The 19,827-nt window shown below is 44.3% G+C and overlaps 1 protein-coding gene across 1 annotated transcript in view; it reads left to right on the forward strand.

The window, feature by feature from the left end:
* LOC120935481 (zinc finger protein 208-like) overlaps positions 1–11,831 on the forward strand; it is a gene marked incomplete at its 3' end in the record, with an annotated part of 61,129 nt that extends 49,298 nt beyond the window's left edge. Inside the window, exon 5 of the mRNA XM_040347532.1 lies at positions 10,900–11,831. Coding sequence (XP_040203466.1) covers positions 10,900–11,831 — 932 coding nt within the window. The remainder of the gene's footprint in view (positions 1–10,899) is intronic.
* Positions 11,832–19,827: the final 7,996 nt, after the last annotated feature.

A 19,827-nucleotide genomic window follows, 5' to 3' on the forward strand; every position in this document is an offset into this window, starting at 1 on the left:
AGGACATGACACAGGAGATGGTCAGAGACTGTGCAGACGTGATACAGGAGATGGTCAGAGACTGTGGAGACATGATACAGGAGATGGTCAGAGACTGTGGAGACATGACACAGGAGATGGTCAGAGACTGTGCAGACATGATACAGGAGATGGTCAGAGACTTGCAGACATGATACAGGAGATGGCCAAAGACTATGCAGACATTCACCTGTGTCCAGTCCTAGGCACACCACCCCTGTCATCTCTGGTCTTCTCCCGGCATCTTCATGCCCCTCTGAGCACTCGCTGCATACACAGTACAGAGTGCCAGGCACACACGGTGGGTGAGAAGGGAGATGTCAGCAGCGCCCTCATTGGATACAGGGCTGCAGAGCCCTGTTGTGATGTAACATCTGATTGGCAGAGTGTGTGGTGGGCGGGGCAGTGAGTGAAAGGGGAGCTTGGGGGAAGGCAGTTCTTGTTAGGACATTGGGCCCTGGAATTTCCTACAGCCAGTCCGGCCCGGGGACACCAACCAGGGGACATTTTCTCCCACACATATGGTAGGCAAATTTGGTGGCCACAAGACCCCTGTAGGTGACCACCTAACTTGCCTAATTAGAGAGCCGCCTCTGTACAGTACATACACACACAGCACAAGGCTGTGTTCAGACTATGGTGTCCTTTTATGAAAGTGAGATCAGCGGCGATCCCGATTCTCACCGCTGATCTCAGGTCATACACAGTTTATGAAGCTGAGGTAATCAGCGGAGAACATGTTCTCTCCACTGATTATCTCAGCACAGTGAGAATCTGTAACTGACTGTCACAGAAACGGAAAGCAGTTTATGAAGGTGCGATCTCAGCACCTCACTGGCGATCTGTGACAGAATTCTCACTTTCTGATTCTCCATCTCAGAGGTGGAGAATCCGAGAGAGAAGCCGAAGCTGGCTGAGTATTGTGGAGGAAGAAGGAAGTCTTTTGTCTTCCATGCTTCACACACAAGCAGCTATACAGTCAGATCCCATCTTCCCCCCAATACACACCCCAAAATGAGCAGCTTAGGAATTTATAGTGTATGTATATATATACATCATCATATAGCATATATATATATATATATATATATATATATATATATATATATATATATATATATATGCGCTATGTGTGTTTATTTCTATGTGTGTGTATATATATATATATATTAGTCTACCTGCATTAAAATGCTATTAACCACTTAACGCCCGCCGCACGACTATTTACGTCCGCAAAATGGCACGGACAGGCAGATGGGCGTATATATACTTCCCTGCCTTCTAGCGGGCGGCTTACCTCGGGGAGCGATCCGGAACGACGGCGCGGCTATTCGTTTATAGCCGCTCCGTCGCGATCGCTCCCCGGAGCTGAAGAACGGGGAGAGCCGTATGTAAACACGGCTTCCCCGTGCTTCACTGTGGCGGCGCATCGATCGTGTCATCCCCTTTATAGGGGAGACACAATCGATGACATCAGACCTACAGCCACACCCCCCTACTGTTGTAAACACACACTAGGTGAAGCCTAACACGTTCAGCGCCCCCTGTGGTTAACTCCCAAACTGCAACTGTCATTTTCACAATAAAGAATGCAATTTAAATGCATTTTTTGCTGTGAAAATGACAATGGTCCCAAAAATGTGTAAAAATTGTCCGAAGTGTCCGCCATAATGTCGCAGTCACGAAAAAAACGCTGATCGCCGCCATTAGTAGTAAAAAAAAAAAATTTATAAAAATGCAATAAAAATATCCCCTATTTTGTAAACGCTATAAATTTTGCGCAAACCAATCCATAAACGCTTATTGCGATTTTTTTTACCAAAAATATGTAGAAGAATATGTATCGGCCTAAACTGAGGGGAAAAAATGTTATATATGTTTTTGGGGGATATTTATTATAGCAAAAAGTAAAAAATATTGCATTTTTTTCACAATTGTCGCTCTATTTTTGTTTATAGCGCAAAAAATAAAAACCGCAGAGGTGATCAAATACCACCAAAAGAAAGCTCTATTTGTGGGGAAAAAAGGACGCCAATTTTGTTTGGGAGCCACGTCACACGACCGCGCAATTGTCTGTTACAGCGACGCAGTGCCGAATCGCAAAACCTGGCCTGGGCATTTAGCTGCCTAAAGGTCCGGGGCTTAAGTGGTTAAAGTCATTTTTATATAATTTTTTATTTATTAGTAAAAAAAAATTGTAAACCCTAAAATATGTTTTTACCCATGGACTGTTCTATTACAGTTATACAGGGTTTATATTTGTATACTTTATTTAAATGTAATGATTATAAATGTATTTTTCATTGATATGAATGGTGTATAGCTGCATTACATATGTGGGATTCCATTCATTTCCTATACACCATTCACATGTAAATAGGCACATGTATGAGCTTTAAATATTGATAAAAACAATGTTTTTTTTAATAATTAGGTTAATGTATATTGTTTGGTGGGAATGTAACTTTATTATTTTATTAATATGTGGTTTATAATGTGTGCTGATTCGTGTTCAACTTTTTCTGTATTTTTCACTTCCTCATACTGTAATCCCGCTACATCACGCCAGATTACAGTGAGAGAAGCAGTTCTCAGGAGTTTCCAGCCGTTTGTAGATCGCTCCTCATCTAAACATGAGAATCGATCTACAAAGCTTCATAAACAGGCACTCAGAGGAGAGCGATCTCCCCTGAGAATGCCTGAGAACTGAATAGCGGTATTTTACCGCACTTTCATAAAAGGACACCTATGAGACGTTTCTCTGGGCTGCAGTTCCTCTGATCTCCACAAGATGGTGATCTCATTTCTACCATAGAGAGAAGAAGTCTCTATGGAAGACAGGAAATGATGTCAGGGACAGACGGGAAGTTCCGGGTGAGAGGTGATTCGGGAGAAAGTAGTGAGGAGACATCTTTGGAATCGGCAGCAGAGGAGGTAATAAGATCTTATCTTCTATTTACACCCAGTAACCCCGTCATGTCTGTCCTCTTCCTCCATAGTCACTGTGACGTCTTTTATCTCCAGCAGATGATGATACACACATATATAGTGTGGAAACCTAGATTAACCCCTTCAGGGTCAGAACATTCCCCCACTTACAGGGCCGGAACATTCTCTTCATTTCAGTTTATACTAACAGATTATACGATAATACGGGTTGGGGGTTTTAGTCAGAGATGGACTTATGATACGTGTTTTTGATTTTATAATCTTTATGGAGGAGGAAATAACTATTCCTGATGTCTGTGAAGGTTCAACACAAGGGATGTGTCTGGATGATGACTTTATCTTTGTAAGTATCAGGTGATGTCCCTGTCTATTTCCCTATGTAGGAGTATTTAGAAGGACACAAGGATCTCTACAAGGACGTCATGATGGACAATCAGCCGCCCCTCACATCACCGGGTAAGAGGAGACTTTATTGTAAAGGAGAGAGCAGTACGGAGGCTCCACCTAGATCCCCCATCATCTGATCAACAAATAGAAACAATGTATTCAGTCAGTGTGTGTGTTTCCTACAGATGGATCCAGTAATGGGAACCCACCAGAGAGATGTCCCCGTCCTCTGTATTCCCGGGATTCCACACAGGAAGGTCACACCATCCCCCACCATCATCAGGTAGATGAGGAACAATCACTGATAGTATCATTAGGATCTGTACATTATCTGCATTGTTACCATTGATGTCATTTTTATTCTATATTCAGAGTGGAGACCTGAGAGATCCTAAAGTTGAGGTGAAAGAAGAGATAAAAGAGGAGGATGATGAGGATGGAGTGATGGAGGAAGAACACACCATCCCCCACCATCATCAGGTAGATGAGGAACAATTATTGGTGGTTATGATTTATACACAAACATGTTTATTATAAGGAATGTTTTATTATATATTCAGAGTGGAAACCTCGGGGATTATAATATTGTTGTAAAAGAAGAGTATAAAGAGGAGGATGAGGAGTATGGAGTGATGGAGGAGTTTTCAGAAGGACACAAGGATATGATGGAGCCACCTAATACCAGGAACCCACCAGAGAGATGTCCCCGTCCTCTGTATTCCCGGGATTCCACACAGGAAGGTCACACCATCCCCCACTGTTACAAGGTCGGTGGGACGGAGCATCTAGAACATGGACTGGTGGAGATGATGTGTGGATTTTGTATGTAAGTTTATATCTTACAGATGATATTCTCTCTCATTCTCTTGGTTTAGAGTGGAGATCCAATCGATATAGAATTTGAGGTGAAATCAGAAGAAGAAGAGATGTATGTGAGGGATGATCAGCAGTCTATGGAGGAGGATGGAATAACGGGGACATTTATAGAGGAGGACACTCCTACAGAGATCAGCACAGGTGGGTCATTAACACTAAATCCATTCCTCCACCCATACTGCTCACTGATTGGTCCAGAGTAGGGCGGGGACTGGGTGATATCGGCCTGTAATCCCCTGGTCACTTTCCTGAGCTGTGTTCCCCATCCTGTATTCCTGTATTTCTCTCGGATAATCTTCCTTCTCTGTGCTGCAGACACAATTTATGTCTCTAGACTGGATTTATGGAGATTCTGGGGTTCAGCTGGCAGCAAAATGTTGATTTTCACCATAGGGTTTGCTTGACCTAGACACCTGGGGTATGTACCTTGGGTCTTCTGCCCCATACCCGGGTCTAGTGAGATCTCTGACAGAACAATTCTCCCGGGTTACTTGCTCTGTTATTTGCTGGCTGTGCCGGGTGGAGGGATATGTCTGTATAGTCTCAGACCCAAGTCACTGAGTGCAGTCTCAGGAGATGGGAGGCAGCGGTGTGGGATCTCTGCAACTTGTCTCCAGTAATCATTTCATCCACCACTGATTACTGAATACCAATATCATGAGTCCTAACCCATCAGTATATACTCTATGCTGTACATTACATACTCCTGACCCCTGCACTATATACTCTGTGTTGTACATTACATACTCCTGACCCCTACACTATATACTCTATGTTGTACATTACATACTCCTGACCCCTGCACTATATACTCTATGTTGTACATTACATACTCTTTATTATCTCTGAACAAGAACGGTTGGAGAGCCGGTTTAGGGCCAGGACACATTTGAGTAGATGCAATGACAATTAGCAGACTCCGAGACTTCTATAGGTAGACTGCTATACAGTGGAAGGCCTCCAGCCGGACACCACTTCTGTATAGGTAGGACCGCTGTCTCCTATGGTAACAAATCTTGTTACAGTCACTAACGCTAGTTCTACATAACTCTTGGTAACACAGAATAGTTCTCTTCTCACACAGTCTCTCACTGCAGATCTTCTCTCCCTGAGCTCCCGGTCTCTCACTAGTAGGGATGAGCTTTATGTTCGGGTCGAACATGAGTTCCACTCTAACATTGGCTTTTCGCCCGTTCATCGAAAAACAAACATTATGGGGCGTTCGCGACAAATTCGAGCGCCGCGTCACGCCCCATTATGCGAGATCGCAGTGCATTGCTGTATGATGATTGGCCAAAGCATGCACTATGACCCGCATACTTTAGCCAATCCCAGCACCGTCAGCAAAGAGAACCATAATTGGCCAATCATGGCTCAGGGGGACTAAGTCCACGCCCCACACTATATAAGGCTGCATGCACGTCGGCCCTGTGTAGTGTGATGTTGGCGTGGACAGAGACAGAGTGTCATTTAGATTGAGCAGGCAGGTGATTCAGTTAGCTGCAGTGCATTAAATTATATCTATATATATAAAACTCAACGTGTGTATGTATGTATGTTCCAGCATCACGTCCAAACGGCTAAAGATATTAACATGAAACTTGGCACACATGTTACTTATATGTCAGCAACAAACATAGGATAGGTGGTTTAACCCTTACCCACCCCCATTTGCCATGGTCGGGGTTTTTCTTTAAAGTCCCATTCAACTCTATGGGAAATACATGTTACTTCAGAACTTCCAAACGGCTGTAGATATTTCCATAACACTTGGTCACATGTTACTTATATGTCCACTTACACTATAGGATAGTTAATTTATCCCTTAACTACCCCCATTTGTGAGGGTCGGGGTTTTTGTTTAAAGTCCCATGCAAATCAATGGGAAATGTATGTTCCCACATAACTTCTGTACGCCTGGAGATATTTCAATAATACCTGCTACACATATTACTTATATGCCAAATAAAAATATATGACCGTTACATTAACCCTTACCTACACCCTTATATAAAAGATGGGTATATTTATATTACTATGATTTTCCTCCCCAAAAGGTTAAGATAGGAAGACCGGGCAACGCCGGGTATTCAGCTAATATATATATATATATATATATATATATATATATATATACAGTCTGCTCAGAGTAGTTTGCCTGCCAATGCAGCTGCCACAGCGGCCTATTCCATTGGCTCCATGTCATCACTCAATCCTTCCCTATCCCCACCATCATGCATGGAGGAGTCCCCCGAACTGTTCGACCACAGTGTCGGGTACATGCTGCTGGAGGATGCGCAGCGTTTTGAAGGCTCTGATGATGGGACCCAGGTTGAGGAAGGGAGTAACGTGAGCCTAGAGAGAGGGAGTGCCCAAGAAGGACAAGAAACTGGCAGTCATGTTCCCCTAGCTGTAGCATACTGCCAAGTTTGCTCCAGTGAGGAGGAGGGAAGGGATGATGAGGTCACTGACTCTACTTGGGTGCCTGATAGAAGAGAGGAGGAGGAGGAGGAACATCTCCAATGAGGCAGGATGCCCTCCAGGGGGCAGCTTAAGGGCAGCCACCCTATTGCATCACACTGCAGAGCTAAGCATGTGCAGGGTGCTTCTGACTCTCCGCGTATTTTGAAAAGTTCTTTGGTGTGGGCCTTTTTTTGACACATGTACAACAGATCGCACCGTTGCTGTTTGCAACATTAAGTCTGAAGCGTATCAAGCGTGGCCAAAACAGCAACCGCTTGGGCAACACATGCTTGACCAGACATATGATGACCTCCCATGCAGTCTGTTGGCAAGCGTACCTAAAAGACCCACATGAAAGAAGAAGGTGGACCTCTCCTTGCTCCTCATCAGCTGGGATCTCCAACCCCACTATACCCTCAGTCCTCTCAGAAACCTGCACTGAGAGGAATGAAGGTGTAGAATTAGGTGTCCCAACATCCGATTGTAGCAGGCAAATTTCCCTACCCCTGTTGCTAAATCGTAGAAAGAAATTTGGTCCCAGGCATCCACATTCTCAGCGTCTGAATGCTAGCTTGGCTAAATTGCTAGCACTGCAACTGCTGCCTTTTCAGCTGGTAGACTCTGCCTCCATTTGTGGAATGTGCGGTACCTCAGTGGCAGGTTCCCAAACTCCATTTCTTTTCACAGAACACTATTCCGGCGCTCTACCAGCATGTGGAAGGCAATGTCTTGGCCTTGTTGGACAGAGTGAAAAATATGGAGTAATGCCTGGATCAACCGATTATAAATACCTTACAAAGAGGTAGTATATATAAATCTACATATAGTTCAGTGCATCTATCCAAGTCTCATTCACATAGAATACTATGTCAATGCAGTTCTGATGGCCTAGAAAAATCTAGCAAAAAAGTGAGAAAATAAAGTTCTCTCAAAGTAGACCAAAACAGACCACTATGTATGGTACAATGAACTTTAATCATAGAAAAACACACAGCAATATTTCATCAAAAAGGGGTGACAGATAGATGGATTGGTTTACACAATTAAAAAATAAGACAATGTTGTCCAATTCGTTTAAAAACAGGGGAATCACAGCTGAGCCAGAGCTTGCACAATATGCAATTGAGCTACTGGCCTGTCCTGCATCCAACGCACATTCAGTGCTGCTGGAGGCTTTGTAACTGATCACAGAGTGCGCCTGTCCACAGACTCTGTTGATCGGCTCACCTTCATAAAAATGAATCAGTCTTGGATCACCAGCTACCAAGCACCTGATGCTGATGTAACCAATTGATTTTTCTATGGATGTGGGATCCCTTGAAGACTGCCTATGCTAAGTGACTATCCTATTATGCTGAGTGACTATCCTATTCCTCCTCAATGTTCATGTTGATAGCTTCTAAGAATATTTTTGTTTCAGGGCACTACCACCACTGCCTAAGGCCCAATTTTTCTGCCCCTGTTTACACGCCCCTGTTAATTACATTTTTTGATCTAATATTTCACAGCAGGGCCCGTTCCTGCACCCACCAAGAGTAACGGTGAGGACTTACTGTGTTCTGGTACCACCAACAGCTAAGGCCCAATTTTCTGCAGAGTATATAGGGCAGGCCGTATAGTATATACAGGCGGTCCCCTACTTTCAAACATCCGATTTACAAACGACTCCTACTTACAAACGGAGGGAGACAACAGGAAGTGGGAGGAAATCTACACCTAGGAAGGGAAATTCTCTCCTGTAAGAGTTAATATGGGAAAAAGGTGTCTCCTCTCCACTGATGCTTTATCACCAATCCTTGTTTCCCTAATAACCCCAAATTTTCCAAATCCAATTGTCATTGGCACAGAAAGTGAGGTGAAATCTTCTGAACACGGGGCACAGACAGCAAAACAAATGTTACAGGGGTGATAACCCTTCCCCATGTTTTCCAAAAAGCTTAAAAATAGATTTTTTTGGCTGGAGCTACACTTACAAAATGTACCAGTTCCAAATTACAAACAGATTCAACTTAAGAACAAACCTTCAGTCCCTGTCTTGTTTGTAACCCGGGGACCGCCTGTATACTGCTGTTCAGAGTATATAGAGCCTGCGGGCACTTTTGATTTTTCACGTTTGGGCCCCAAAAACTTTAACGGTGTTCAAATGTTCGCACAAACTTTCGGTCTATTCGCTTGTTCTGCCGCAAACCAAACCGGGAGGTGTTAGGCTCCTCCCTACTCACTGGACTTCCAGATTCAGTGGCCACTGAATCTCCTGAGCTCTTCTACAGCTAACCCGCTGTATATTCCTCGAGCGTCTCCCCCGCTATCCTGCTGGGCACCTGGCTTGGCACCTGCTGAAGCTTTCCCACTTCTTCAATGTCCCAGGCTGGTGAGAAGATTGCTCTGGTACTGGCTCCAGCTTACTAACTGTAGTCTCCGGTAACAAGGTGGATGGTCCCTTAGCGGCGACATCTTCCCCTCCACCTCCAACCACAACTGGTTCCCCGTTCGGCTGAATCTTTACTCTCAGTTGGACTCCAATCCTGCAGTCCCAATCCTGCGCTGATTCTCTTGCTCCTGGATAGGCCTCAGGCTTCCGGCCTAAGAACCCGGGCAACATAACACACGTCCACCCAGACAGCTGTTCAGGTGGCACAGAACCTTGATCACCTGACTCCCCCCAAATTAATAGTCTCTCCCAGCAGGCCAAGGGACCAAAGAAACCCCTGCAAATTGGCTGATGCACCCCATCCATTCATAATCCAACCTTGCTACACCCTTGTCTAGTGCCACCTAGTGACAGAAGAGAAAAGGTGCAAATCCAAAGTTAGAGAGGAATCAGTAGATCTCCTAACAATAAGCAAGGATAACTACCACCTGGTGATCTCAATTTATTAGCCACCCTTCCTAAACACCAGGGTGCTACATGTTCATTACATACTCCTGACCCCTGCACTATATACTCTATGTTGGACATTCCATACTCCTGACCCCTGCACTATATACTCTATGTTGTACATTACATACTCCTGACCCTCATCCTATAATCCCCTCATCACTGTCACTCCTATAAAAGACAGTTCTCGTTGTTTCCTCACTCTCTGACTAAGGTCCATGAATAAAGAAATGATCTGGTAGGAGATCAGAGGACCCATTTACTAGTTACCTTGAGGGGGGAATTGTAAGATCCTCAGAGACAAAGCTGCCTGATGTGGGCGGAGTACTGGTTTAGGGGAACCAATCAGCTGATGTCTAGTAATAATCTTTGTATTTCTATTTTAGTAGATGGACGGGAGATGAGGAAAACCTCAGAGGATTGTCTCACTTTGTCTCCAGACTGTAAAGTAGAAGATGAGGACATCACACAGTATAGTCCAGGAGAAAACCCGACTACCTCAAATGTCCATCCGGCACCACACAGTGTAGATGGACCATCGTCATCCTCTTATCCTGAGGAACCTCAGACTGTGCGGGACGGTGCCGGACCATCGTATTCCTCTTATCCTGAGGAACCTCAGACTGTGCGGGACGGTGCCGGACCATCGTATTCCTCTTATCCTGAGGAACCTCAGACTGTGCGGGACGGTGCCGGACCATCGTATTCCTCTTATCCTGAGGAACCTCAGACTGTGCGGGACGGTGCCAGACCATCGTATTCCTCTTATCCTGAGGAACCTCAGACTGTGCGGGACAGTGCCGGACCATCGTATTCCTCTTATCCTGAGGAACCTCAGACTGTGCGGGACGGTGCCGGACCATCGTATTCCTCCTATCCTGAGGAACCTCAGACTGTGCGGGACGGTGCCGGACCATCGTATTCCTCTTATCCTGAGGAACCTCAGACTGTGCGGGACGGTGCCAGACCATCGTATTCCTCTTATCCTGAGGAACCTCAGACTGTGCGGGACGGTGCCGGACCATTGTATTCCTCTTATCCTGAGGAACCTCAGACTGTGCGGGACGGTGCCGGACCATCGTATTCCTCTTATCCTGAGGAACCTCAGACTGTGAGGGACGGTGCCGGACCATCATATTCCTCTTATCCTGAGGAACCTCAGACTGTGCGGGACGGTGCCGGACCATCGTATTCCTCTTATACTGAGGGACATCAGACTGTGCGGGGCGGTGCTATCCTTGCAACAGATGAGAGGTTGTCCTGTCCTGAGTCTGGGAAATGTTTCAGTTCCAAAGGCAGTCTTAATAAGCATAAAAAATCTCACACAGTTGAGAAGCCATATTACTGTTCTGAGTGTGGGAAATGTTTTTCACAGAAGTCCGATCTTTCCAAACATCAGAGATCTCACACGGGGGAGAAGCCTTTTTCCTGTTCTGTGTGCGGGAAATGTTTTTCACAGAAGTCCAGTCTTTCCAAACATCAGAGATCTCACACAGGGGAGAAGCCTTTTTCCTGTTCTGTGTGCGGGAAATGTTTTTCAGGGAAGTCCAATCTTTCTAAACATCAGAGATCTCACACGGGGGAGAAGCCTTTTTCCTGTTCTGAGTGCGGGAAATGTTTTTCAGTGAAGTCCAATCTTTCCGCACATCAGAGATCTCACACGGGGGAGAAGCCTTTTTCCTGTCCTGAGTGCGGGAAATGTTTTTCAGTGAAGTGCAATCTTTCCGCACATCAGAGATCACACACGGGGGAGAAGCCTTTTTCCTGTTCTCAGTGCGGAAAATGTTTTTCACAGAAGTCCCATCTTTTCAGCCATCAGAGATCTCACATGGGGGAGAAGTCTTCTTCCTGTTCTGAGTGCGGGAAATGTTTTGCAGAGAAGTCCAATCTTTACAGACATCAGAGATCTCACACGGGGGAGAAGCTGTCATCCTGTCCTCAGTGCGGGAAATGTTTTTCAGAGAAGTCCCATTTTTCCACACATCAGAGATCTCACACGGGGGAGAAGCCTTTTTCCTGTTCTGAGTGCGGGAAATGTTTTTCACAGAAGTCCGATCTTTCCAAACATCAGAGATCTCACACAGGGGAGAAGCCTTTTTCCTGTTCTGAGTGCGGGAAATGTTTTTCACAGAAGTCCGGTCTTTACACACATCAGAGATCTCACACGGGGGAGAAGCCTTTTTCCTGTTCTCAGTGCGGAAAATGTTTTTCACAGAAGTCCAATCTTTCCGCACATCAGAGATCTCACACGGGGGAGAAGCCTTTTTCCTGTTCTGAGTGCGGGAAATGTTTTTCAGAGAAGTCCTATCTTTCCACACATCAGAGATCTCACACGAGGGAGAAGCTGTATTCCTGTCCTGAGTGAGGGAATTGTTCCTCACTGAAGTCCTGTCTTCCTGTACATCAGGGGTCCCACACAACCCCTCGAGGTGTATTAGTGAGTGCGGGAAATGTCTTGTATGTGAATGTTGCTGGACATGTGGGGAAGAAGCACACCCTGATATACGGGTGAAACTCCAAAAAATTGAATATGGTGCAAAAGTTCATTTATTTCACTAATGCAACTTAAAAGGCGAGACGAATATATGAGAGAGACTCGTTACATGCAAAGCAAGAGGGTTCAAGCCGTGATTTGTCATCATTGTGATGATTGTGGCTTCCAGCTCATGAAAACCCCAAATCCACAATCTCAGAAAATTCCAATATTCCATGCAATCAATAAAACACGGATTGTACAGAGAAGGATATCGCACCTCTGAAAAGTAGAAGCTGCGTATTAATTGTGTGAAAATAGTGCAGCGCTGCGTATCTATAAATCTTATAGAAACAAATAATTATACATTCCATAAAACTAGTGCACCCCCACCTGCTAAAATGCATGCTCACCTCAAGGGTGAGTATAAAACTCATAGACAGATCACTCCTCGTGTCCGATCACGATCCGTCCACTTTACCAATGGTAGTAATTCCTACAGTCTCCAGACTGCACCTCTGTGTGGGGAATCAAAGTATAAATTGTCTCCAAACACCACCTTCCTCCATTCACTTATTAATAATCAATTCCACTTCTATATCCCGGGGGGAAGGACATGAAAGAAAAAACACAAGTACCATAGTGCTCTCTGCTTCTGAATTTATTATAAAAGACCCCCCTAAAAAGTTACACAGGAACAAAGATTGTCTCTGGACAGCCGCACTCAACAAATTGTCGCCTTTATTAAAAGAAGGACAGCACTACAAGTCACAGCAAAATAAAACCCGACTTCTGACGCGTTTCGCACTGAAACTAGTGCTTAGTCATAGCTAGAGTCCCCTAAAAAGTTACACTTACAAGAAATAACAATAAAAACAGCAAGTATCAAATCACCAGCTCATTCACCGCCGATCTAGACCCACGGCGCTTCGCCTGACATCACAGATAGGGCTCCTCCCTTCTAAACGCGTGTCGGCCTCTCATTGGCCTTCGTCAGTAGAAGGGTGGGTCAAATGAGGTGAAACCTTATATACCTGCCTGTTGCCTAGGCAACCCTTCAGGCATCACCACAGTGTGTGAGGACACGCCCTCTTCCTGTGACTACAGAGCTCACATTCATATAGCTGGAGAGCGTGTCACCTTAATCTGCAAACCAGCAGGGCGCTCTCACTCGATCACACCGCTGAGCTCCGTGGTAATGTCCCGTTACAATCTAATCTCCACATGAGTGTGCGATGTATCGCCATATACATACAATAAAAAAACAAGTCTAAAATAAAATGAAAAGATGTTCCTATGTATATCTTTATCTCCCGGGACAAATTCTATCTTTATTAGGACCTCGTTGTCCATTCATTAAAAATTATTATAGAAAACATAAATATGTATGAATCAATCACATATATGAAAAATCAATTGTACACCGATCCTAAAAAATAATAATAATATATAAAACTACGGCTTGTCCAGGATTTGAACACGGGACCTCTCGCACCCCGAGCGAGAATCGTACCCCTAGACCAACGAGCCGAGTTACCCCTCCCACATTTCATGAGCTTATATCACTTTATAAACATATTACAATCAATCATTAATAAAATCTAATGTGAATGTCGATCGGCGGTGAGTGAGCTGGTGATCTGATACTTGCTGTTTTTATTGTAAGTGTAACTTTTTAGGGGGGCTTTTATAATAAATTCAGAAGCAGAGAGCACTATGGTACTTGTGTTTTTTCTTTCATGTCCTTCCCCCCCGGGATATAGAAGTGAAATTGATTATTAACCACTTAAGGACCGGGGCCTGTTTTTCAGACTTTGTCCTTTCAAGATTAAACAGATTTTTTTGCTAGAAAATTACTTAAAACCCCCAAACATTATATATATTTTTTTTCTAACACCCTAGAGAATAAAATGGCGGTCATTGCGATACTTTTTATCTCACCGTATTTGCGCAGCGGTCTTACAAGCGCACTTTTTTTGGAAAAAATTTACTTTTTCATATAAAAAAATAAGACAACAGTAAAGTTAGCCCAATTTTTTTTAATAATGTGAAAGATAATGTTACGCCGAGTAAAATGATATGTCACGCTTCAAAATTGCTCCCGCTCGTGGAATGGCGTCAAACTTTTACCCTTAAAAATCTCTGTAGGCGACGTTTGAAAAATTCTATAGGTTGCATCTTTTGAGTTACAGAGGAGGTCTAGGGCTAGAATTATGTTGGCCATTGATAGCCGGAGAAAAATTAAAATGGAGTCATTCCCTCTCATTGGCTGAGTACATTTTGTGGTGGAAGATTTCACAGACATTTAGGGATCTATTATAAAACAAATTGTAGAATGAATGTGACACGCGTTCCTCCAATCATGACAAATATTGGATCATCGGCTCCATCTAGTGGCAAAAATCTGCCCATGTGGTATTAATACCGACCATTGACGTAAAACAGAAAATATCACATTTGGCCATTAGATGGCGCTAAGTATCATAGCAAATATCCTAATAACATTCATCTTTCCCCCATTCACACAGAACATGGACATGGACATGGACTTTCCCCGGGGGAATTGCTATGCACATATTTTATGAATAGACCCCTAAATGTCAGGAGACGTTTATATAAAGATGGGAAGTATGGAGCAGATAAATGAATAGACCTCCTAGCAATGTTAATACCAGGCTGCAGCTAGGGGGAGCTCTAATGTGTGAGCACAGCAGAGTGATCCCATCTAGCTCACATTAACCCTTTCACTGTCATGTTTTTGCACATTTTGGGCCTGAAGATTAGATAAAACCCCCAAACATATATTACCTGATAGCAGAGGCCCTGGAGAATAAAATGGTGGTGATTGTTAAGGTGTTCCTCGTACACAGATTTCCCCTTAATATCCGGGTTTATTTTCTCCTTTTCCCCCATTTTCTATGGTGTGATCATTTCTACAAGACTTTGTTATAATAATGTAACACGTTGTGTATTGTATTGTATGACTCCGCCTCCACATTCCAGACAAGTCATTTTCCTGACCAATCGCATTTCTACCTTTTTACTATTTCCTGATTCTATGACTGTAATCTGTTTAAAAGTAAAATTATAATAAAAAAATGTATTGAAGAGAAAAAAGTTGTGTGTGTCGGTGGTGTAAGGCTTGCTAGAGTTCCCCCATAATATCAATGCATTGTAAGGCTTTCTAGAGTTACCCCATAATATCAATGCATTGTAAGGCTTGCTAGAGTTCCCCCATAAAATCAATGCATTGTAAGGCTTGCTAGAGTTCCCCCATAATATCAATGCATTGTAAGGCTTGCTAGAGTTCCCCCATAATATCAATGCATTGTAAGGCTTGCTAGAGTTCCCCCATAATATCAATGCTTGTAGAGATGTATCCTTTAAACCAGAACCGTTGGGATTAATTACACAGAAGCTAGAAACAGCCTTGCAATATGTTATTGTGTACGTGCAATAGAACAAATACATCTTGCATAACAAGATAGGGCATGCAGTAGAACAAGTCTTAGCTGGTTACACGCTCAGGAATGTTGTATAATTGTGACGTACTGTATTACTTGTATAAACGAATTACTTTACTACGATTGGCTGAACCAAGGGCGTTCCTTTTCTTGTATGTTTTGAATAAGTGCAGTGCCCACAAGGAATAAAATTGTAGTTTTTGATTCACCATATCCCTGCGTGTGTCTTGACTAACCGATGCATCAGAGAGTCTCCATACATCCAGAAGTCCTGAAGCCTGGCTCCAGTTGAACCACCAACCTCACAGGTGAAATGAGAAGAATTGCTGGTGGTGTTGTCACCTGTCACAGCCGTCACACCTGGTTTCCCGGCCAATGCACCAGATAAATGTTGCAGCAAAACGTCTCTTTGAGTTCTGGGAAACCAGGAATGGAGTCCGGACACGGACTCCAGGAAAACAAACCTTTTATTTCACCAGGGAAAGGAGCGACTCACGCCAGGATGCCAAGTGGCCTCTTCTAGGCGTTTACAACATATAGATTTCCTCTTGTATAGACATTCCTTGGAACTTCGTAAAACATCTAAAAGCTTGTTAGCGAGTGACATCTGCGGCTTCTCAGTTATCTGTCTAATTTATCATCTACTAAGCTGTAGACATGTGCACTGACCAAACATTTCTTTGTTTTCCTTTCATTTGTTTCTTCGTTTTTCGGGTCATTAGTTATGATCGACATTCATTCATTTGAATAAATTTGAAAATCCGGAAATTCAAAATTCGAAAATCAGAAATAATGACAAATTATCGGAATTTTCTCATCAAATTTAGCTGTTAGTGAACGTAATGAATATGAATTTTATCCGAAGTTACGAATTACCAGAAATAACGAATGCCGCATCTAAACGAATGGAACGTAATGAATTAATAATAATAACAAAACATTTCTCTTTGTTTCTGTTATAAAATTTTGTAAATGAGTAAGTTTTTTCCTTCACTAATGGGCACTGATGAGGCGTCACCAATGAGATGGTACTGGTGGGCGCTGACATGCAGCGATGATGGGCACTCATAGGTGGCACTGATAGGCAAAACTGATGGGCACTGAAAGGCTGCACTGATGGGTATATATGAGTGGCACTGATATGCATCACTGATGGCACTGGCAGGCATTGCTAATGGGCACTGATTGGCATATCCCAGGTGATCCAGGGTAGCATACCTGGTGGGCATCCTTTGTAGGCAGCCTGGGTGGGGGGCTGCACTGATAAACAATCAGCACAGACCCCCCTGTCAGGAGAGCAGCCGATTGGCTCTCCTCTACTCTCGACTGTCAGATGCGAATGAGGAGAAGTCAATAAACGGCTCTTCCTGTTTATGCTGTGATCAGCCGTGATTGGACACAGCTGATCATGTGGTAAAGAGCCTTCATCAGAGCCTCTTTATCGAGATCGGTGTTGCAGTGTGTCAGAATGACACACCACAACAGAGATCGCCGGGCTGTGTGCACCGCAGGGCATGCGTTTGCGGCTTATCCTGCTGGACATCATATAATGGGCAGTCAGGATAACTGAACAACTTCCCGGCCGTCATTTTGCTATAGGCCGGGTGGGAAGTGGTTAAAAGCCTTTGTAGGTCATCAGGTTAAAGGTAAGGCTGGGTTCACACTACGGTTTTCCCGTCCGTCAGCCGCATACGATTTCAGTATTGAAAACGTACGGGCCCGGACGGGAAAACATGGAGATAGACAATGCATTGCAAATCGTATGCACTCGGATGCATCCGGGTGCGTACGATTTGCTTGCAAAACGTTTTTTAAACGTACGCAAAACCGTGTTCAACCACGGTTTTGCGGTCGTTTTTAAAACAGTATGGCAACCGCATACGTTTTCCTTTAACATTAATGTTAATGGAAAACGCACATATGTGCGGTGCCATACGTTCCCGTCCGTTTCAGCCGCATACGTTTTTTCATATAAATCGTATGCGGCTGACGGACGGGAAAACCGTAGTGTGAACCCAGCCTAACTCTGAATAATGGGTCTAGAGTGCAGTGGTCAAGAGTATATCATATACAGAGGTCAGGAGTATATCATATACAGGGGTCAGGAGTATATCATATACAGAGGTCAGGAGTATATCATATACAGAGGTCAGGAGTACATCATATACAGAGGTCAGGGTCTTCTACCAACATCTCCACCATACCGCTGTATTTGTTGTCTCACCATGTTTCCAATGATGGAGATCCAGAGACTGACCGGAGTCTTCTTCTCCATGTCACCAGACCACCTCTTCTCTACTATTGGGGTGCTGGGCCTTTCTATGACTACTCAGGACCCCCAACCTCTTCTATATGTAGCACTTCCCCTGAAGGAGCTGCTGGTTTAGATTTGGGCCTGTCGTTACCTTACTGTTCACCACACTCGTCCCAGGGGTCCCTCTTGAAGAGTTCTTCACAAATGTCCGCACCAACATTCATTTCTTTTTCTTCAAGGGTTTTATTAAACCAGGTTCAACAGAGGGGTGGAGGGATAGGGGAGATTCAGGTACCTTGCTTGTGGATCTCGGGTACAGTCTTAGATCCAGAGGACAAATCGGTTCCACACTGGATTCAGCAACTACCGGATAGGCCTCGCTCACTGACCTAGCAGCCGGTGCGAAGCTCGTTCAAAGTCTCTGCCACAGATTTGATGAGTGTCGTCGAGTCGTCACACAGTCCTCTGCCACAAGATCATGCAACCACACACACACACTCTGCAAAGCACACAGTCCACGTGCCAGGATCTTTCAGCCAGGCCGGCAGCACAGTGAGGTAAACTGGCCAGGATGCGTCCTCCAATTGAGTCCCCACCCCTGGAACAGTAGGCCCCAAAAACTCCTGTGCCTACTCTCAGTTGCGAAGCCTCAGGCCAGCATGCCCCAAGACCAAAAAATACTGGTAACGCATCCCTGATCGGTGCCCCCCAAGCACCCTATCCAGAATGCACAGCGGGCAGACCACACCCACTGGGCTGCTTCTGGGAAGAATGCACTCAATACCCCAGCCTATTGCCATTCCGATTTTGACTCCTGGTGACAGCGACACCCACAGTCAAGTGGAAGATGTGCAACACAGCAGAACTCGAACAGAAACCCACAATTTGGCATAATATTCTGAGCCAACTACAGCTCAGATAACTACATTTAAAAAATAGCGCCTACTCAACAGGAGCTACATATAGGATTGTGAAAATTTCCATCCGATTTACTAAGGCTGAAGAAGATGTCCATGATGTAGATGAGGGTCACATATAGTATGAGCAGCATCACCCTTCACTCTGTCACCAAGACCTAGTCTGGCAATGCCCAGAATGATACCAATTAGTCTCTGACCAATCTCACGGTTTGGATGGAATTTCTCCTTATATCAGTGGTCAGTGTAGTGGTCCCTTACATTGGTGACCAATGGGAGAAGGACCCTCTTATATGTCATCAGTGGGAAGACTGCCCTCCTTACAGATCATTGATGTCAGTTATTACCGAGAGACAGAAATTGTCCATTGCTCAAGGAACCCCTAGAACCCTTTGGAGGAACCCTGGCTGAGAAAGGCTGGACTAGGCAGTAATATATTTCTCTCCCCCTTGGTGGGAGTGGAGATGACCCATCTATAAGGATAATACAATACATACACACACAGCACAAGGCCGTGTTCACACTACGAGACGTTTCTCGGCGCTGCAGTTCTTCTGAGCTCCACAAGGTGGTGATCTTCTCACTTCTACCATAGAGACAGGAAAACTCTATGGAAGACAGGAAGTGATGTCAGGAACAGACAGGAAGTTCCGGGTGAGAGGTGAGTCGGGAGGAAATAGTGAGGAGTCATTGTTGGAATCGGTAGCAGAGGAGGTAATAAGATCTTATTTTCTATTTACACCCAGTAACCCCCGTCATGTCCGTCCTCTTCCTCCATAGTCACTGTGACGTCTTTTATCTCCAGCAGATGATAATACACACATATACCTCCCAACTGTCCCTGATTTTTTTTAATGTTTCTCCATTAAGGGGTGTGTCCTATGCCTACATACTTTTGCTAATAGAAGTCCCTCATTCCCATCTCAGGAAGTTGGGAGGTATGTACACATATATAGTGTGGAGTCGTACATTAACCCCTTCAGGGTCACAACATTCCACCACTTACGGGGCCGGAACATTCTCTTCATTTCGGAAATGTGTTTTTTATTTCCAATCTAATTCAGCTTTTCCGTTTATAATAACAGATTATACAATAATACGGGATGGAGGTTTATTAAGAGGTGTATTTATAATTAGGGATGCTCCGA

The sequence above is a fragment of the Rana temporaria genome, chromosome 4 (genome assembly GCF_905171775.1).
Source record: "Rana temporaria chromosome 4, aRanTem1.1, whole genome shotgun sequence".
Classification (NCBI taxonomy): domain Eukaryota; kingdom Metazoa; phylum Chordata; class Amphibia; order Anura; family Ranidae; genus Rana; species Rana temporaria.